The sequence below is a fragment of the Lissotriton helveticus genome, chromosome 2_1 (assembly GCF_964261635.1).
Source record: "Lissotriton helveticus chromosome 2_1, aLisHel1.1, whole genome shotgun sequence".
In the NCBI taxonomy this organism is placed as follows: Eukaryota; Metazoa; Chordata; class Amphibia; order Caudata; family Salamandridae; genus Lissotriton; species Lissotriton helveticus.
The window spans coordinates 1392681100-1392703389 of NC_136059.1; the positions used below are offsets into that span (position 1 = coordinate 1392681100).

The window sequence follows — 22290 nt, forward strand, 5'->3', positions numbered from 1 at the left end:
CACACCGCCAGCCAAACACCACTCAGTGCACACACCGACAGCCAAGTACCACTCCACACACACCACCAGCCAAGCACCACTCCACGCACACCGCAAGCCAAGCGCCACTCCACGCACACCGCCAGCCAAACACCACTCCGTGCACAAACAGCCAAGTACCACTCCACCCACACCATCCAGCCAAGCACCACTCCACACACACCGCCAGCCAAACACCACTCCGTGCACAGACAGCCAAGTACCACTCCACGCACACCATCCAGCCAAGCGCCACTCCACACACACAGCCAGCCAAGCACCACTCCGTGCACAGACAGCCAAGTACCACGCACACTATCCAGCCAAGCGCCACTCCACACACACCGCCAGCCAAGCACCACTCCGTGCACAGACAGCCAAGTACCACTCCACGCACACCATCCAGCCAAGCACCACTCCACACACACCGACAGCCAAGCTCCACTCCGTGCACAGACAGCCAAGTATCACTCCACATACACCACCAGCCAAGCGCCACTCCACACACACCACCAGCCAGGCGCCACTCCACGCACACCACCAGCCAAGGACAAATCCAAACACAACACCAGGCAAGCGCAAGAGCACGCACACTGCCAACCAAACACCAGACCACGCACACCGCCAGCCAAGCACCAGTCCACAGACACCGCCAGACAAGCACCAGTCCACAGACATCGGCAGCCAAGCGCCAACCCATGCACACCGTCAGACAATGGACACTACATGGAAACCAACATCATACTTTAGTTTTTTTTTTAAAATAAAAGAAAAACAAATTGCAAATTGATACAAATCTACTAACACAACAACTAAATCTAAAAAGACTACACAAATGCCAACTTTGAAACTGAACAATAAGTTTTAAAGAATAAAGACCAACCAGTTCACTTTACCACTCATGGATGCTCCCAAAAATTCTTTTGCGTGTGGTACAATCTAAAACAAGCAGGTACACACAGCCCGGGGTTTGAAGGGCAGTCGGGGCAGTACATACGAACCTCCTTCCGCAAACCTCTTCGCCAACAGACTCTACATCTCCGACTGGGAAAGTCTTTTGAGGTTGTAGGAGGAATTTGGCGATCTTTCAATCTGGCAACATCCTCCACCACTCCAACTCTAGGAACACTTGCATGTTCCACTAAAACAAGTCTGCCTATTACAGACTCCTGAAACTTTACAAAAGTCATCTTTGACTGGGGACAAGATTTCTGGAACACAACAAAAGCATTAAAGGTTGCCAAGTGGAAAAGATGGATAGCCAACTTCTTGTACCAAATGTAAGCCTTACGAAGTGCAGCATACGGTTCCAACCTCTGATCTACTCTGTCAACACCACCCATGTACTTATTGTAGTCCATTATGCACACAGGTTTGCGCGCTTCTGCAACCTGACCCCAAACAGTCACCGGTTCAGTGCTTTCATCATGTATGGAAGTCAACATGTAGACATCTCTCCTGTCTGAAAACTTCACAGCTAGAAGCTCCTCACAATGCAATGCAATGCACTGCCCCCGAGCAAGCTTTCGACAAACAAGTTATTTTGGGAAACCTTTACGGTTTGAGCGGATTGTGCCACAAGCAACAGTGTCCACTTTGGCCAATTCCCTGAACAACCGCGCACCAGTGTAGAAGTTATCGACATACAAATGATGGCCTTTGTTAAAAAATCCACGACCATGTTCCCACACAATTTTCTCAGTCACTCCAAAAGTCGACGGACAACCAGGGGGGTTAATCCTGGATTCCTTACCAGTGTACACCCTGAAATTAGAGACCTATCCAGTCTCACTGTCACACAGCATATAAAGATTAATTCCATAGCGTGCCCTCTTACTAGGAATGTATTGCCGAAAAACCAAGCGGCCCTTGAACAACAGCAAAGACTCATCCACTGCAATTTCCTTCCCAGGATAAAAGATCTCAGGAAATCGATCAACAAAATGATCAATGACAGGCCGAATCTTGAAAAGACGGTCACAAGCAGTGTGATCTCGCGCCAAAGCAGAACTATTGTCAACAAAATGCATCATCCGAAGCAGAAGCAAATACCTATCACGACTCATGACTGCCGGAAATATAGCTGTTGCCATCAAGGGACTAGTAGACCAATAAGAAGCCATTGATGGTTTCCTAAGCAAGCCCATCAAAAAAGTTAAACCCAAAAACTTTTTCATCTCCTCCAAATTTGTGGGAGTCCACCGGGTAGCTCTAGCGTGGGGCTTAAGGCTGGCACTGTTCACCCTCAAAACATTTTCAGCATACAAATTAGTCTGCTCTATAATCTCTCCAAAAACACATCATCCATAAACAACTTGAAAAAATCAATAGGCAAAAAGTTTTCAGTGTTCACCCTACACCCTGGAACACCAGTAAATTCAGGCAATGCCGGCTGCACCATGCCTGGTGCAACCCAGAGGTCAGAACTTTCAACGTCAAGTCTTGCAGCCGCAGGCTGCCGCCCAGCTGCCTCTTGTCTCACTACACCAACTGGAAGTCTAGCAGCCCCAGGCTGCAGCCCAGATGTCTCTTGCCGCACTATTGGCACAGCAATGTCCTCCGCAACCACAGGCACTTCATCCACACCAAAAGTAGCTTCATCAGCACTCAGAGTGTCTTCATCATCAAATGAAGCCATGTGTAGAGAAAACTCACTACCTGAATCTTCACCTCCCACCTCTGGCTCAGAATCAGAGTCAGTCTCTGGACCATGGTCAGAGGAAGAATCAAAAAGCATTCCAAGAACTTGCTGAGCAGTAATCCGGCGGCTAGCCATTATCCTTACAAATAAAGGGGTCTGCACAAACAACTCAACAACCCCAACACTGTGCAAAGTAAGTTAAAAAATGTAAGCCTTTATCACAAATATCTATATTTAAAAAAATATACAATTCACTTACAAGAGACAACTACACTTACCAGCACCTACTCTGCAAAGACACAGCAAATAGGCAACGATATCCCACTAGAAAGAAGAAAGAAAATCTTACATCTACAGAAGTACACATCAAAAACAAATGCAAAACATGTTTTACAATCACAAAAAACAGAAACCAAACATACTCGTATTACTACACACTTTGCAAAATAAACAATTACATTACAATTGAACACAAAAAGGTCTCTTACCAAACACATGCAACTACAGAAACAGCAGAACAACAAAACCACCAGTAACGGAACCACACACTGCAACAATCTAAAGAGAAAATAAAACAATACACATTAGAAGAAACAAAAACAACACACATTACAACAGGCTATGTCACAGGGTATGTCAAAAATGGGGTGACTGTCCCCATGGGGGGCAGAATATAAATCATTATAAACGTGGGCCCCCTGGAAGCAACCCTACGGAGGACAGAGAGGCCAAATAAAGACACCACAGAACATACTTTTGAAAACAAATGGGCCCAAGGAAGCAACCCTTGGCCAAGGGGTCGCTCCCTATAAAAAAAATCAAAAAAATCCCTGGAGTCTACTGGGTTTTTCTATCCCCCCCCCCCCCCTGGGTCCAGAAACGGTAAAAAAAACCAGCCGATCTGCCACCAGGGGGGGGGGGGGGGGCAGAACAGTCTACAATATTTATATTGCCCCCTGGAAGCGACCCTTGCCCAAGGGGTCGCTTCCTTTATAAATATAATATAATCCCTGGTGTCTAGTGGGCTTTTCTGCCCCCCCTGGATCCAGATGCGGCCCAAAAAACGGCCGATCTGCCCCCAGGGGGGCAGAAAAGTCAAAAAAATATTATGGGCCACTAGGAAGCGACCCTTCCCCAAGGGGTCGCTTCCTTTATAATTATAATCAAATCCCTGGTGTCTAGTGGGCTTTTCTGCCCCCCCCCCCCCTTGGGGGAAGATCGGCCAAAAAAATGGCCAATCTGCCCCAGGAGGGGCAGAAAAGTCTGAAAAATTATTTGTCCCCCTAAGGAAGCGGGGGGGGGCTGGGGGGGGCAGAACAGTCTACAAAATGTATATTGCCCCCTGGAAGCGACCCTTGCCCAAGGTGTCGCTTCCTTTATAAATATAATTAAATCCCTGGTGTCTAGTGGGCTTTTCTGCCCCCCCTGGGTGCAGTTCGGCCAAAAAAACGGCCGATCTGCCCCAGGGAGGGCAGAAAAGTCTGAAAAATAATTTGTCCCCCAAAGGAAGCGACCCTTGCCCAAGGGGTCGCTTCCTGCACAGAAAAAAACATACAAACATAATCCCTGGTGTCTAGTGGGGCATTCCTGGTGCACGATCGCGACGCTGTGCGCGATCGTGCACCAGGAATGCCCTGCATTGGGACATCAGGGGAGAGGAAATCCCCCCGATGCCTCAAGGCACCAAGAAACGGCCCCCTGCCCCACCGGAGCACCAAGACTCACCCTAGCTGCTGGACGAGCTGGAAACAAATGGCTTCTAGCGCGTCCAGCGCTTCCTGATCACGTCGGCGCGCGCTGTGCGCGCTGACGTCACCAGGAAGCGTGGGGGGGCCAAGGGGTGGCAGCGGAAAGTCTTCCGCTGCCACCCCTGCTAAAGGGACCACGATCGATGCCCCAGGGGGGGAGCGCCAGCCCTCCCCCCCCCTCCCCCCCAGGGCTGTACTGATGACGGAGAGGTTCTGTCATCAGCTCAGCCCAACCGACACTGATGACGGAACCGCTCCGTCATCAGCGTCGAAGGGGTTAAAAAAATATGCTTTTTAACTATAAGGATGCGTTTAACTTTATATGTAGTCTGGACACTATGAAAATCATCGGCTCAGTTATTCGCTTCATACAACAATCGATTAGAAAAAGAAAAGACTACGCCTTTTTGGAAGTATTGCTGTATGAAAAAGAAGATGCATAACATTATTTCTTTTATAATGTACCTCCCTGCACTTTCTGCACTTGCACTTTATCGTATGAATAGTGGTAGCCTGTATTTTTTGAAACCTCAGAAAATAATGTACTTTATCATGTTATCCTCCCCATGAAGCCCAAATTTGTAAATATCATTTTTAGTATTAATTATTGACTATGATAAACTGTAAAAGTATTTTTTAGATATGAGTATTAGTATGCTTTTATGGTGTTTGTTTCATTGTCACCGAATAAAGCTGTTTTGATTTGATTTAACAGCCTTGTAATTGTAATGGCTCACTGGGACACAATCTGACCCCGCAGGGCGTCGGGCTGCAATTATTTACTGACCCAAGATCAGGCGTAAAGGCTTCCAAACGGCGGCGGGCTCGTTGTTCGGCGGCTAACGCACAGACAGGAAATTCCTGACAGAAATCGCGTTCCCGCAGATCAACGAGAGTGTAGACGCGCTGTATTGGCGCCCTCTGGCGGTCGTTCAAAGCGCGCACCCCGCACAGGAGCCAAGAAAGGAGCAATGAGGAACGCTCTTGTGGCTAAATATAGCACAATAATGCCTCACATGGCGAAAATCCTAACGCTCTACAATCGGCAAACAACGCGCTTACCAGCCGTAGCGTGTGGGCACAATAACAGGCATAACAACAATGCTCAATGTGCTGGCATAGGAAAGGAAAGAGGGCTATCCCTGCATTCCCCAGGACTTGGAGATGTGCGTGGGAGCTGATGGATGTTCTTGTTGGACTGTCCTTTCCCAGTATTCATGGAAAAGAGAGTTTTTTGTTGTTCACCTTTGAAACTGCTGGTGTTGGAAAATAAAGATTGAGAGCATAATCCTCGCCTCGGTCCTGCCATAGAATTATGGGTACCCACAAATTCTGAGATGTACAAATAACCACTGCTCATAAACTGTCTATCTGGTTTCTGTTTCAGAAATACACAGGTTTCTTTGATACCCTTTTTCCAGTCTTTATATTTTACCCTATGAGTTGCTCTATACCCATTACACAATAAAAACCATTATAATGTGCAGTTCCAGTTTTTGGCTCAGGGTACCTCGAGTTCTTGGAGAACCTACCTACAAACCCCATATCCCCACAACCTCAAAAGTCTAGCTGACGTAATGGCATATGAGTTTTATGAATTGGACATTTGACAAGACGTTTCTTTGGGAAATCCTTGAGGGATATAAGAAAATGACCCCTTGCTGAATTTAGAATTGTATGTACCTTTCAGAAATCTATAGTTTTCCCGGATCACCCATGGGTTTCACTCTGGTTTCAATCACAAACTGGAAGTATATTGAAAGCACAAAAACTGGGAAAATGGGCTACCTCTTTCGAAAATGCTATAACTGTAGTTCAGCTCTGCATGTTCCTGAAAGCCAGGAAAATGGTGACTTTAGCACAACAAGGAAAAAAGCAAGCTTTTTCGTGGAGCAATTTTTTCCCATTTTCCCCCAAACTCCAAGCTTTTGCTATGTTTTAGCTATGTTCTCAGTCCTCTCCAGGGGAATCCTCAAATTCTGGGTATCTTTGGAATTCCCAGGATGTTGGAAAAAAGGACGCAAATTTGGGGTGGATACCTCTTGTGGAAAAAAGGTTAGTGGAGGCCTAAGCGCGAACTTCCCCAAATAGCCAAATAAGGGCTTAGTATTCTAGGAGTAAAAGGCCTAGCAACCATGGGGTTAAAAACACAAAGACAACTAACAAAACAAGCATTTGCAATGCAATAGGTCTCGCAGTTACAAGAGTTTCAGCTATTGGCATTGTAAATAACAATGCCTTTTATTTGTTTTTAAAACAAAAATAAAAGTAATTATTTGCAATGTCAATAGCTCAAACTCGCCTAAATGCGAGACCTATTGCATTGCAAATGCTTGTTGTGGATGTAAGCGACAAGAAGCGCCAGCACTTGGTGCATGCGAAGTGACCTTGTGAGATGTAGACGCCACAGTCATTAATGTGAATGGTCTTAATGACGTATCCTTGAGTTTATAACTAGTGACAATAATTAGTGTTATCACTGAAAATATCTGTGTATCTTCATTATTGGTTGCTGGGAATCAACGTGTACTTAGTATGAGTAATCCTCTCTGCTGTGCGTATGTATATCTTATGAGGTCCCCAGGATTTCTTGGACGAGCAGTGCTGCGTGCCGGCAAACACAGCAGCTCTTCAAAAGAGTTCACTTCGGACTGTGGACGCCCGCTTAGTTTAATAGGAGTTCATTATTATTCCGAGACACCCACATATTAAGCCACTGTTTGGACAGAGTTTTTCATCAAAGAAATGGAGGCTTCTGTGCTACAGAAGGAGAGGCATGCACCGCTGCCCCGTCCTCGTGATCCCGACCACACACACACCATACATCTGACCCTCGTGTTGGAGGGTAGTTCATTCCGCCTCCATCCTCGGGGGCAAAGCATCCAGCCTCTTAATCGATTTCACAAGACAGCACTGAGTGAAATGTAATATCCTTGTTAGAAGTTTCTGTCCTCCCACTAGTAGGCTGGACATGTGCCATCACCCTTCATGCGCCTGGCAAGCAACCCTCCAGAAACAAAGCCAGCAAAACATACGAATAGCATGTTTTGGCGGACCAGATATTTCTGTGTGAGGCGGAGGGTACCGTGTAACTTTCGGCTTGGTCACATGCTGGGCAAGGCATGCAGTTTCTGTAGTGCGACTGGCTCCACCTGGGTCCAGTTTCGGTGGTGTACACATTGCAGGGAGAAAAGCAGCAGTTGTGCTTACACATGAAAAACATGTGTCAGTGCAACGTTGATCGATGAAAAACATGTGCTTGAAGCTACGGCCATCAATGCGCTAGTAACATTAATTTACATTTTCTCTGGCATATATGACACCAAAAAAAGCTCGCATGTATATTTTGGCATATAAAACCGCTGATATACCGGTGAGGATTTACTTCTGTTCTATATACTTCAGGACTCGCCAAAGTGAATGCAAATGGCTCCAACACTGCTTACGCCGTACTGGGTGCCCGGGAGATTCAGAGATGATCGGGAGCAAACAGGGGGGGAAGGGGGGGGGGGGCTTATCCCATACACACGTCACTGCTGTTGCTCGGGGGATCCTTAAGGCGAATACTGATTTGATGCTGCCGACTTTAGTTCTCATTTTGTTTTGTTAGTTTCTGACATGTATAGTAAACAAGTAAGGGGTAAACTTAACCATCACAAGTTCGAGAAACCACAACCTAGGGGGAATCTCTATAATACAAAATAAACAAGCAAACAAATCCCCCCGGCCCTCACTTACCACATGCCGTCTACCTCCGGCCACAGAAACGCTGGAGCACGCACACCGCAAGTCGGCCTGGAGCGCGCCTCGGAAGAGACGCGGGAGGACAGGAGCGTGACGCCGTTAGCGTGCACGTTGGCGTTCCCGCGCGTTCACAGACCTGAGTCGGCTCGTGCCCAGGTCTGGATCGGCTCGTGCACAGCTCTGTCTCCCTTGGGAGAGAGCAAGGCGACTATAAGTCTCGTTGGCAGCAGCGCTTCGCGCTGCAACGCCAGCGAGACCTAAAAACTAAAAGACGAAGAAAGGTTAAAGAAAAGCACTGGCAAAGAAAAGCTTTGACCCTGCAGCCATTGCACCGATGTGTGCTTCGTATTAGGTGCGTGTGCAAGTGTGATCAGGGAAACTGTCATGGCCCATAGTGCACAAGAGACAATGTGGATTGACTTATTGCACCATAAAGTATGTTGTGGGGAGTAGAAGCAAAATTTGAATGACAGTTGAACAGGTGACTAGATGAAGAGAGCTGAACCGAAATCCCTCTATGTATAGCTGTGTTTTTTTTATTTTTATTTAGGAATATTTTTATGACGTGATGCTGACACATTCAAGATTCAAGTTGTTTTTAGGCCAGATCTAAAATAATAGATCTAACGTTGAATGAAATATATACACTAATGTATATTTTGTTTTTTCCAGATCTGCGCACAATTGAAATGGTGCTTTGGAATTACATCTTTAAATTGGTACTTAATAAAAGTGAAATGTTTTTATTTTGTCTTCATACAACTCCTATAAGTAGTCTTTTATCATTGTGCTAGCATTGTTGGGGCAAGAACAACCAATATAGTTGTAGTACTCTAATCCTCACCTCTAACAAAGATGCTAAGGATAAGTAATGCATTGCTGTGTATAAAATAATTCTTTGTTTTTGTAGGTTTCTGAATGTGGATGGCCTGCACGCCGTGCTCCTAATTTACAGAATTTGTACAGTATTTGTAAAAATATGCATTTGTGGCTGAAGCAAGACCAGAAGAATGTTTGTATTGTGCACTGCCTTGTAAGTTGTGTTTGTTTTAATTTTTTCTGATGTGGAAAAGTTGTTGCTTTGGCTTATAGAGTAATACTTAGAATCAGAAAGCAATATACATTTAGACCATTGACGTCTTGAAGGGTCGATAAATGCGATGACAAACTTTGTGTCCGTAGTCATACCCATATGTTTCATGGTTGGTGCAATGTAAGTTGCATATTGTTTTTCTCACTGACAAGTTTCCACTAAATGAGAGCACTATAGCATTTTTTAAAACTGTTTTACTTTCCTTGGTTGTGAACAAATCATACACAATATACATCCAGTTAAATGTATCTGAGCAATCCAGCGTTTGTAGAAATGCACTGGAGCATGTACATGATTAACACATTTTAACTTAATTAATCTTTTTTGTTAGCACCTAGTCAACTTGAAGCTTTAAACTATGTAAAGAAAATGTTGTGTACTAGCTTAGTCAAGATAACAGAACACCAAGAAAGCAACCGTGACCCCTCAATTTTGTAGTTCTTACCTCCTGTCTCAATGTCAGCACCAACAGTGCTCTAAATCTTTCATACCATTTATATCTCCAATAAATATGCCATACTAAAGAGTGAAGAGTTTGAGCAAGGCTCTGCCTTACCCTTAAAAACGAACTAAGGTCGGGCTGGTGCAGAAAAGTGGGCCCAGTCACCAAACTAAAAGTGACACTCCATTAGCATACGATATAACTAAAATAGGCACCCACATTTGCAAATCAAGTCAGTTTTGAACATGCAAAGATGCGCTGTATAGGCATTTTGGAAGGTTTTCGAGACTGGATGCATTTCTGTTTGTTGCACTTAATGTTTGTGGTAATATCAGGGAACTCAACAGTAAACACCAGCTCATCTGACCATAAAACAGGCCCATGAACTGCAGAAAAAAAGTCACATGCTGATTTGTCAGACCAGCCCTTCGTGCACGGCCAAATTGCCCTTTAGACCTCCATCCCTGTAACTAAATTTATTACTATTTCAGGTTGGTAGATTTCTTAAGCCTACAGTTCCACCCTCACATATAACTGAACTGTGCAGTATGTTAGTGCCTTTCCTAACAAACCTTTGAAGAACACATAACAGCAGAAAGGAAATATGACAAAATAATACTGAACGAGAAGAACGCAGGATGTGAATATAGCAGACTGCAAGGTCGTCTCGGGGCAGTGAGGACCAGAGAAGCTCGTACCTTCTGACGTATCATTGCAAACACCAATAAACAAAAAATCCTAATACCAAAATCGTATATAACAGAAGATTGCTGGTATGCATACTTTTCATCCCTATATCCAGCCCCCATACCCTAAGAAGTGCATGACTTTCATTCAGACAGAATGATGAATCTACTTCTGCCCCAACTGTCAACCTCTCAACAGATGCTTTTACGTCCCACTAGAACACTACAATTCTGTCCATCCTTGACCATCTAGATCCCCGGAAACTTATTAAAAAATAGAGATACTCCCTACAGCGGCTGGTTCAACAAATATTTCAATATAGGAAGAGGGCAACTGAGAGCAACAGTAAGACTGTGGAGAACAACACCCACCCCAACGCACCTTCATCAACTCAAGAGTAGAAAGTTGAAAAAATAAAAATCACATTGTAAAAGAAAAAGCCGCATTCTTTCACAAAGCACTAGACAAAGCAAAAAACTGCCCCAAAGAACTGTTCAACATCATTAAACAACAAACCTCAGATCCACCTAAACCAAACCCCCATGTCTCCAAAGAGCACTGCAACAATTTCGTGAAATTTTTAAATGACAAAATCACGAAGATTGAACTATCCCTGGACCACCACACTCTGACATCCACCGGAAACTCTCAGCATGGAAGAAACTAACGCACCTACATCCTTGCCAAACTCACAGGTGGTGTCGTCCCACCCGGAGCCTGATGATGGCAATACCAACCCAGGATCTCCCTTAACTCTCAAGAGCTGGAGGACATTCAACACGCTGTCGGAGGAAGACCTCTCAGATGATCGTGAATACCAAGTCCTCCTCTCACCTAGCTGATCCTCTTCCGGCCTTTCTGGCTAAGAACCTCAACCAAGCCCTAAAACCATTGTAGGACAGGATAATAAATAGCTCCCTGAGCAACGGGTTGGTCCCCAATTGCCTCAAATTAGGGCAAGTCATTCCCTTGCTTAAGAAACCAGGTGCTGACTTAGACGACCTCAACAACTTCAGACCTATTTCCAACCTTCCCATTATGGACAAAATACTTGTGAAATGTGTTCTCTGCCAACTCAACCAACACATTGACTCAAACAATCTTCTCGACTCACTACAATCAGGCTTCATAAAAGGATGTAGTACAGAAACCGCTCTACTGAACATCACTAATGATATACACCTGACACTGAACAAGGACAAATGGTGCCTACTCATCCTCCTAGACCTATCAGCGTCCTTTGACACAGTTGACTATAAGTTGCTTCTAGAATCCCTCCAGAAAAGGATTGGAGCGGACAGCCTGGTCCTGAAATGTTTCTCCTCCTACCTTCACAATCGCTCCCAACAAATAAAAATTAACAACTTGTCCTCTGACACATTTACTGTAACCAGGGGTGTCCCCCAAGGCTCAGTCCTCTCTGCTACACTCTTCAGTATATACATGGAACCCCTCGCATCAATTCTCAAACAATCAAGCATCCTCTACCACTTCTATGCAGACGACACCCAGATCTATCTAGAAAACAACCTCACTTGAAGACCTACGGAGACTAAACACCACTGTCATAAAAATCCAAAACTGGCTGTCACGCAACCACCTGAAACTCAACCAAGACCAAACAGAAATCCAACTCCTATCCAATAATGGGCATACCACCCAGGTCCAAGAGTGTCTAAACGCCACTGATGCTCTTAACTGCAAACCAAGGTTATCTAAATCCATCAAATCCTTTGGGATATCCTGGGACCCAACCCTCAGCATGAGCCAACATATAAATAACTTGGCTAACAGGGCATTCTACAACCTAAAACTCCTCCACAAAATCAAGCCCTTTCTCCCCCCCCTAACAATTTAAAAACTGCCACCCAAGAGTTGATACTGTCTAGACTGGACTAAGAGAATGTCACTGTCACTGCAAAATCACACCTTTAAGAGCCACACTTAATGCAGCAGCAATGATGGTCACTGGAGCAAAAAGACACAATTAAATCTACTCTTCTCTGAAAAATCTCAAATGGCTCCCAAACAAAGCCTGTTGCTGTCAAAACAACCTGCCCCCACTCACAAAGTCCTGCACACTGGGAAATTAACATACTTTGCGTCCAAATTAGTCAAGGCAGATTAGACACGAACTCTAAGGGGGACCAAAACTCTGCTTCTCATCCAAAAAACCACGAACAAAATGCCCTCTCACGCTCCTTCTTGGGCAATGCCCCCAAAATCTGGAATTCCATCCTAATTCATAACAGAACAAACCCCGCATTCATGAGCTTTGAAAGACAATTAAAGGAGCTTCCCTTTAACCAACTGTCAAGTAAGCCTGATTTTGTTTTGGATAGTCTTTTAGCCACAGATTCCTCACCTTCTGAATATACCTGAGGCATCAGGCTGGATTGGGAAACTTTTTTTTTTTAGCAGTACTACTGCACAACACTAGGTGGGGGCTGTCTAAGTCCACACTGATGCCGTTCCACTCTGCAAATGGCATGCAGAGCCTATAGAGCCACTCTCACGCATTGATGTCATGCATTGTTCCAACATTCTCTTTTGTTCGTCTCACCTTGGACTGTAGTGTAGTCCCAAAAAGTACCCTGTCATGCAGGACCTACGACGATTACGGATAACATATACTGTGGGTCTGGTGGCAGACTGATTTTGTGTAAACCCCCCGCCGCATATATTAGCATATGGTTCGCATTAGCTAGCTCGCAGGGCCACTAGAATCTCCTGTTATCAGAGAGATTAGTTTGTGCAACTTTAGAATACAATAACTTCAGACTTGTAGAAACAATATGTTACTTTTCACTCAGTCACTCCTGCTTGCTTGTTTTTACTCTGAGACACAGAGAAGAAACAGTCGAACGTGTTTACAATAAGAATTTATTGTGCAGTAATTCTCATGTAGAATAAGTGCACTGTTACGACTGTAACACGGTAACAGAGATATAGCAGCCAGCAGTACAGTACAGTATAAAATAGTGTGTACTCCTAAGATGCCTGTCTAGTTGTACCTAAATGTACCTAGCATGTGAGTAGGTGCGAAAGAGCTAATGAGCCTAATAGCCTAGAATCTAAGAGCCAAGAATCCCGCTATGATTTATTCCAACCCCCATACCTGAATAGTAAGTGTGGGGGACTCTGTCCTGGTCTCGAGTTGGACACCCCGCAACGGATGGTTAGATCACTGTCAGTTGGAGCGATGTCATGCCGGAGCAGCAGCGTCTCTAGTCGGTGTGACGGCCTTGAAGTCTCCGTTCCCTCCTGCTTACTGATAGCAAGAGGTGCTGTATTTATACAGTCTATGTGCATGTGTTACCCATTGTTCAGTATGAGGATGACGTTTTGGGATTAAACCTTGTGCGTCGATGGGAGAGATGAAGTGTACCTCCTGGAGAGTGTATTCATCAATTATTCATATGTGCTAAGGATGACGTCTTAGCAGTATCGATAGGGCAGAACCCACCCTCATTATTAACTAGATGAAAGGTTTAGTCCATAAAAGGCTGCAGACCTTATAAGGCGTTATGTCCATACAAGGCAGTCTTTCCTTATTTGAAGTTATGTCCTTATAAGGGTCGTTCATATGAAATGACGGGAGATGATGTAGGGAAAGTGTACGATGTTCCCTGGACCTATATTAGGGTACCGATATCGAATATAACACCCACTCCACCTAATACTTAACAATAATAATACACATTGTCAAATACACATTGATAACAGTGTCAGTGCATAAAATTATCAAGCAGTCATTTGAAATGTTTAAAAACATTAACATTTTCATTTAAAGACTGATTAAAAAAACGAGGAAAAAGTTTCTTTGGTAATGTTTGATATTGTGGTAAAGATCTGCAAATCACAGTTTTAAATGAGTTTGATCACACAATTTGAACTACTGCAAGCATACTTAAAAGGCCATGCACTGGATAGTAAGTGTCAATTTGGAAAATAAAATTCTTTCGAGAGTAAACGAAGGGAAAGTCAAAGTTCCATATTTGTTCTCAGCACATGGTGAGCCAGATTCATATTAAATCTCATGACTGGGAGACAGAACATTGTCGCTGCCTGCTGTCGTAGGGGACAAACATTGTAGTACCTTGCATATCACGTGAAGTGTGCATAGATGTAACTCCTCGTTGCCGGCAGCTTGCATGTGGGCTTCCGCTGCTGAAATTAAAACCTCTGTGTCAATGTTGGAGCTGAAATTTAATTCAGTCAAAAAAGGATCCTACGGTTCCTCAAGGAAGGCATGTGTCAAGATGGGAATACGTCGTGGACAGAGTCGAGCATGGGACCACAGTGGTTCCAGCCTGGAGTCTATGTCCGCTGGTGTCTAAGTCAGAGGGGTCAGACAGATGTCCAACTCGCATTCGCTTCCGTAGAACAGGCATCGGAAAACAGGTACGACTCAGTCCTCAAAGACTGGTCTGAAGGATAGGAACCAAGAAGCACTTAGTTCCCGTAGGCAAGGTGCACCCAAATGCTGTACCATGCGCTCACTGTATTATTTCTCCTGGAGAGCTTTTGCAATCTTGCTGGTGGATGGTCCATCCATTGCGAAGCAGGTAAACGACAATCAGGATTCCAGCTACAGCGAGCAGGATCAGAGGTAGACCCACGAAAATGCTTCCAAACACGGAGAGTATGAAGTTAGGAATAACTGCAGAGGATTGTTTGGACAGTGCTAAGGAATCTGGACCCTATGGTCTCAAATAGTACCTGTATCTCTGTTGAGGACCTTGCAACTTGCAGTTCAAAGCTTTCTTGAGCGGAGGCTAACGGCACAGTTTGCTGTAAAAGCATGGCTTTCATTCTGCTCCAAGCATCAAACTGTATCAGCAAAACATTCAGCGAAGGCCATACTAGCGCCTCCCTTGGCTGTGTTTGTCGGATGAAACAATACCTGCAAACAGCAAGTAACACTGGTGTTCACAGTGACCAGATATGTAATGCCTGGAAGCGTGCCACAACAACCTTGATCGCCCAGCTTCAAGTAACTCCCATTCGAAAGTAGCTCAAACGCTGGTGTTATCACAGCAGCTGGTGTTCCTTTCATGTGGCAAGACCAATTCGAAACTGAACCATTGCAGGCTCTGGGTAAAACAATGTCTTGGCAAATGAGAGAACCGCTTAAAGCGTTCTTGCAGTTTGTACCACTAAGAAACACATCTCGATCCCCATTTCGGCATCGAAATTTATATGGTAAATCCCAAGATTTCTTAAAGTAAAGCTAAGTGTTGTTTTACCACTGTAAGTGTTGAGGTTTGTAGCTAATCTAGGCACAACTTCCCAACACTATAGGATGTCACTACCCCTGGATATTCTCTGTACATATCGTGGGTCTGGCCTATGTAAACTAAGTCCCTCGGTGATGTGCAGGAACCGCTTATGATATGTGTTTGTGTCTATGGGCCAAACCACTCACTCCTTCCAATTGGGGTCTGATCTATTGTACTTTAGTAGTTAACAGTACAATTTGTCATAGTCTGATGAACCCTCCAACATTTCAGTATTAGAAAATGCAGCAGTTTTTTCCAGATCAGAAAACATGTTATTAATTGTTTCAGTGTCCTAATCATCAGAAAATGTACTGGAAGTAATGAAATCACTTTATGAGATTTTAAATACATGATTAATTTTTTTAAGTTTGGTAGGTCCGAATATGTTAAAATCATTTGTCCCATACTATACCATGAGGTATAGGAACAGCTGTGATGTTCACTGATGACAAGTCTCTTTGTTCACGATGTGACGATGTGTGTGGCTTCAGGAGGATGTTGACCTTTCGGGCTGTGGAATCTCATTGAAGATAATGTCCATTAATAAGCATGCTAAAAGTCAATACTAAACCTAGCCATAAAAGAAAAACATTATCCCAGAAATTACCCAGAGTTCAATCCAAGGTGATACCAGGTATGTCTTTTGAAGAAAGAGAAGAAAGTTCTTTAATTCTTGCTTGAATGGTGTTTTGTCTGGCGTAGTTTCCGGCTCACTTGGATCCAGTGAAAATGTATCAAAGTTAATGAAATAGCCAGATGCTGTTCGATCAATTGTAGGAATTGCATCGGGATTAGTTGAAATTTTACTATCCTCTCGATGAGGCAAGTTGATGTAGATGTCTGCGTTTGGTCGAATTGCAACTTGTGAATTATTCTAATTTTCGTTTTGAATTTGAATGTTCGGTTCAAGTGGAACAAGTTCCATAGCATTGTTGCTCAGTCCTTCATTCCTTACAGGTGGCTCTTCAAACGTGATGAGTCTTTCTGTTTGAACTTCTTGGATTGTAGCTAGAGGAGGACGTCTGCTACATCAGAGTCCAATAGGCCTACTGTTTAGTATTAGCAACATAGTGTGGTTTGATTAAGTCGGTTGAGACTAATCTTTTCTCCGGCAAGAGGCGGGAGCAGCACAGTTCTTGTTTCGTGTACTGCAAGGACTGGTACAGCTTTTCTGTAAGAAGGTCCAAATTCCTTTTTGTCTGCAATTTTCTCTCTGACCAGATCCCCGACTTTTGGGAAGCCAGACAGGACTTGCCGTGACTACCTTGACTTCTTCAGGGGCGGTCTGTTGTAGATGGACATTGCTTTGTTTCGTCCTGGATTCTTTTAGATCCTGTAAAACAGCTAAATGATCATGGATATCAAATGGTTTTTCATCCGCCACTGCACCTTCACAATCAAGATCAGGTACCCATATTAGTGTCCCATAGAGGACCTCATATGGAGTGACACTTGTAGGACAGTAGGGTCTGCTTCCTATTTTCACCCCCACATTTTGCTCTGATCCACTGGTTTTTCGACTCTAGTGTGGCTGTGGGCCTGCTAATCAGACCCACAGCCCAGCTGTTCTCTCTCTAAATTCATACCATGTACTTTAGGTACATATCAAATTGGGTATTGGGTCACCTTTGTGAGCCCCTGTATAGTGTACCATAGGTACCGAGAGCATAGGTGCATCCAAGGCCTACCAGGGGCTGCAGCATGTATTATGCCACCCCTGGCTGGCCATCCAAACTGACACAACTGGCTGATCACTCAGCTGGGGCAAGGTTGTGTAATCACCCCTTGCTTAGGTATAGTATTCCTATACCTACCATTATATATAGACACATATATACCTATATGTCACTCCTATGGCAGGCCTTAACAATCCTGGAGGCAGAGTGCTTGATTTTATGTGAGATGGTGCTCTAGCATGAGCTGAGCTTGTCTGCAGCTTTTGGAACCATGTCCTTATAGCTGTTCTATGATATAGCCATACCATATACTCTTAAGTGCATTATAATCCTCGCGGTTATTGCTAACTTTGGTTTGGCTTTATCAAAACATGTCGTGTAAGGTGTCACGCTTTGGAATACTACTCCCCCGCCAGTTGTGGCTGCAGGGGTAGCATTCCACCCTTCTAGAGGGAGAAGACTTGTAGTTGTAGCTTTACCCGGTTAAAGTTAAACAGAGCCTCAGCATCACAAAATGGATGCTGCTGCCACAGACACGAGTCTGACCTCCTGCTGCTGGACAAAACTCCGGCAGGGTAGGCCTGGAAAATAGGTTTCCTACCTTGGGAGGTGCTCGCACCTCCCCAGACAGGCTCTTGTGTAGTGGGGCAGGGTGGGTTGAATGAAATGAGACACTGCCTGGGGCACACAAGGTGCCCCATGCATAGCCCGGTTCAAACCAGTTGCTGGGGCACTCCAGCCCCAGCTCTGGCGCGAAACTGGACAAAGGGAAAGGGATGTAACCACCCCCTTCGCAGGTCCCACCCATAGGAGGGACCTAGCAGGTAATCCAGCCCCTCAAATCATTATATAGGTAGGAGCTGAGTCTAGAGACTTTAGATTATCCTGAACTGAAACGAAACTCTGGACCTACGACATTCTACTGCAACTAGAAGACTGAAGAATCTCCCTTGTGGTCAAGGAGTAATCACCCTGTGCAAACAGGCACCACCAGTGACTAGCTGGTTTGCTTCGTTGACGCTCCAGCTGGATCCCGACGACCTAGCGACGCAGTCTCTGGACTTCCAGACTTCTCTGACTCCGACCCACATCCACAGCAAAGCTGAGACCCGTGGCGGACACGAGAGACGTGAAACCGGACATCCTGCAAAACCTGCTTTTTGCTAACTGGGCAGCTATTGAGGCGTCCTCGAAGTTGTGCATTGGGGTTTGAGAAGCCCCAACCCCGAGCCATAAGTGCACCGAAGCTCAGCCCTCCACACTCCACGAGTGCCATGTGGGGCCTGTGCCTGCATTTCTCCTCGACGAGTCTTCGCGGTTGCTAGCCCGTTGGCTAGTGGCCCTCCTGAAGACATCACCATGAAACAACACTGCTTGCTCCTGCTTTCCTGTAAAGGGGAAGCTCCCCAGACCTTGCTGGTCTGAACTAGAAGCCGATCTTCCCTTTCTGCATGGGTTGCCTTTGCCAAGGACTGTTGACTCCAATACGGAAGCCGATACCGCCAACAGTGAGATCCTTTGTGGGACAGTCCGTATCCAGCTACTGGTCATCGTCGACGCCTCCTGGTCCATGTGGCTGCAGAGACAAGCTTCGCATCTTCACCTGATTGCATCTCAACATCGCCTGGTTCCTTCGTGGTTCCTTCCTGGTCACTGGCTAGTGACCCAGACTCTGTCCCCTCTGCTTTCAGGTTCTTCTCGAATCCGATCCACCCTTGGATCCACCTGGACATCTTCCTCCTGGTCGCCTACAGCATCTTCTTGCAGCTCTCCATAGGATTCAATGACGAAACCTGACATGACTTCACACCTATGCACCCGGCTTCCCTGGGTGAGGTAACTCGAGTACTCCGGTGCTCCCGTGGGTAGTAACTATCCAAGTGTCCTAGTTTAACTGGGTTTTCCCGTGGTCCATCCGGAAGTGTCCTAAATCAATTACTTTGTAACTTTTAAATTCCCATTGATTTTCTATGGTAACCGGCATGTGTGTTTAGACACTGCACACGCGTCCTGTGGGTCTCCTACTCCCAATCCTTTGGTAGTCCTGTGTAGCCCCCGCGATTCTCTAGGCCCTAGACCTATTCACCTTTCCTGCAGTGGTTCTTATACCACTTCTTTAGTATATGGTTCGTGAGGCCCCTAGGGCAGAATTGTATTTGTGCAACTTATAGTATGCTTATTTAGTAACTTGTGCTGTATCTCGAACTCTGACCTCATAAAGAGTGCAGAGGGGTTGTGTTAGTAATAAATACATATATATTTGATATATACCTTGTGTGGAGTCCTTTCATCTGGTATTCAAGGGATTATTATTGGTTAAACTATTGGCTTCACATGCTCTCTGAAGTGTTAGCCTAAGACTGCTTCGTCCATGCTACCACTAGGATAGCTGGTCTATAAGGTTGACTTTACAGCCATCACCAAAAGGGTTTCTTGGACTGGTGCAAGGTGCTCACTAGAATAGTGAACATCATATACCAGGCCAACTTCTCACAACACTTCCTAGTGAGTTTCTTGGCTGGTTGTTTAATGCCTGCTGGACCCCATAAAGGTGTATGAACCAAGTACCACCCTTGACTAATACCCTATCTGTTAACGACTGCTTTAAGTCCCGTTTTTTTCTCCCCACAACATAATTTCCCTCAGGATGATACAGAGATGAGAACCGCAATGCTACGCCCATTCCTTCCATGGCCTCTTTGTAAGCCCGAGAGGTAAACGCAGGGCCGTGGTCAGAGTGTAACGTGCAAATTGCGTATGTACCGATAAAGACTTGCAAAACTTTTATAACAGTTCGAGCATCAGCAGAACGCTGAGGCCATAACCATAGGAATCTTGATCAGGAATCCACTGCCACCATGATAAATCTGTAAACCCCGTCCATTTGTAAGGGGCCGCAATGGTCCAAGTACACACATGCAGGAGGTTTGTCTGACTTCAGTAGGGGCATCTGTGCCCGGCGTGCAACAGTGGAGCCTTTCATCTGCTGGCAGATGCGGCATTTTAAGACATAGTCTTTAGTTTGCTTAGATAACCCTGGCCACCAATAGCGCTGTTTCAGTAAAGAAATAGTCTCTGTAACGCCTATGTGCGCAGTGCCCAAAGACCTTGTGTGCAGCTAATATTAAACCTTGCCTGCAATCCATATTCGGTATTACTCTATTCCCCACTCCAGGAATCTGAGCATATGAAATGTTTTGTGCATCTAACTTGGAGTATTTAAGTGGAAATTTTTTAGGTACTCCCGTGCTGCCTATATGTCTGTTTATTCTCGTCTTTGAACGAGTCAGCGCAGACATGGAAACAGTGCGAACAACCCTCTTTGCGGCTTCATCAGCCAATGAATTCCCTTCAACGTGCACACCATCACGTTGATGACTCAGTGTGTGGATCACGCGAGTCCTCGATAGCTCGGATTTCAATTCCGATACCTGTTCCCATAGCATTTTGTGCTTTATTTGTGCCACCTTTTGCATCTTTAAAACTGTTTTGTTCCCAGTGTTGTAAGTACTCATTGTACAACTGTACACAGTAAAAGGAATCACACATGATTAGTGTGGGGAATTTTCGATCCGTATTTACAAGTGCCAGTATCAGTGCTTTTAATTCTGCCGACTGAGCTGTGCAGACTCCTGGAGATTGCGTCTTTGTGCAACGAGGATGGAGCTTGCCATCATGCATGCGACCTTTTACGATTGCAAACGCTGAACAAATATTGTTGCTTACTCTCTATAACCGGTTGCACAGATCCGTCAGTGTATATTATATATTCATACTGTTCAAGAGGCAAGATTTAATTTGTTAGAGGATATTCTTGTTCATATTGCAGGAATGCCTGTGTTTTTAAACTGGGATCAAATCTGTATTCAACATCTTATAAAGACTATTAGCCGCAGATTCCTTAACGTAGAATTATCCCCAGTCATGAGACTGGATCTGGAAAACTCTTTTTTGCCACAGCATCTCTGTGCGCCCGGGGCGGCACCACGGGACTCCGCCCTGACGTCGTCCGCTGGCATGACGTTCGCGAGGTCACATAAGACCCGCCCTGGCGTGCTGACATCAGTTTTCTTCTTTTCCGAGTGCCACGCGGATCTGGTTTACTCTGCTGCTGCCTGTTTTCAGGCCTTCCCTCGTTTTTCTTGGGGAACTGTGTGCAATGCCTTCGGGCTTTAAAACTTGCGATCAGTGTGCACGTCCGATGATGGCGACGAACCCCCATCCCATCTGCATGTGGTGTTTGGGCGAACACCACGACTCCACCGACTATGACGCATGCCAGCGGGAGCGCCGGATGAAGCTGCTGTCGGCCCGTCTGTCTCGGTCGACCTCGTCTCCCCGGTGGGGTCCATGAATCGCCGCTTTCGGCTGCGTCGCCGCCCTCCCCCGCGGCTCCCTGGACGTCGCTCGCCGGTGGGTAAGTCTACCAGTCTGCCTCCAGGGCCTGGTTCTCGGTTGGCGGGGGGCGCAAGTTCCTCTTGGGACGTGCGTCCTTGAATGTCGGCTCCCTATCCGCCGTTTCCTGGCGAAGGGGCACCCAGGGCTAAGATGGAGGCCTGCTTCGGCTCTGCAGGCCTCCCTCCGCTCAGCCCCTCTCCCTGAGACTTCCGCAGCCTCTTCGCCTCGTGCAGGGCTGGCTGTGGAGTCGCTGATGTATCCGTCCCTGTTGCTGCATGGTGTGGCTTCGGGAGTGGGTAATGTGGTGTTGGCGGGGTGCAGCCCTACGGGGTCCCCCTCCTTGACCCACGGTGCCCCGCCTCGCCGCAAAGCCCTACGGGGTTCCCTGTGGCGTCACAGGGGGTCACCGGGACTCCTTCTGGACAGGCGGAAGCCTTCCTAGAGGCTGAGCAGGCACCGGTCTGGCGCTAGTGGCTTTCTTCCCCGGGCCGTATGGCGCCGCGGGTTGAGGCCGGGTCGGGGGGTGCCTCCCCACGTCCCTCTCCACCGGCGGTGGGACCC

General features: G+C 45.8%; 1 protein-coding gene across 1 annotated transcript in view; it reads left to right on the top strand.

Moving 5' to 3' along the window:
• Positions 1–22290, top strand: part of GAK (cyclin G associated kinase) — a 1786158-nt gene that overhangs the window by 871934 nt on the left and 891934 nt on the right. Inside the window, exon 14 of the mRNA XM_078676333.1 lies at positions 9062–9184. Coding sequence (XP_078532459.1) covers positions 9062–9184 — 123 coding nt within the window. The remainder of the gene's footprint in view (positions 1–9061; positions 9185–22290) is intronic.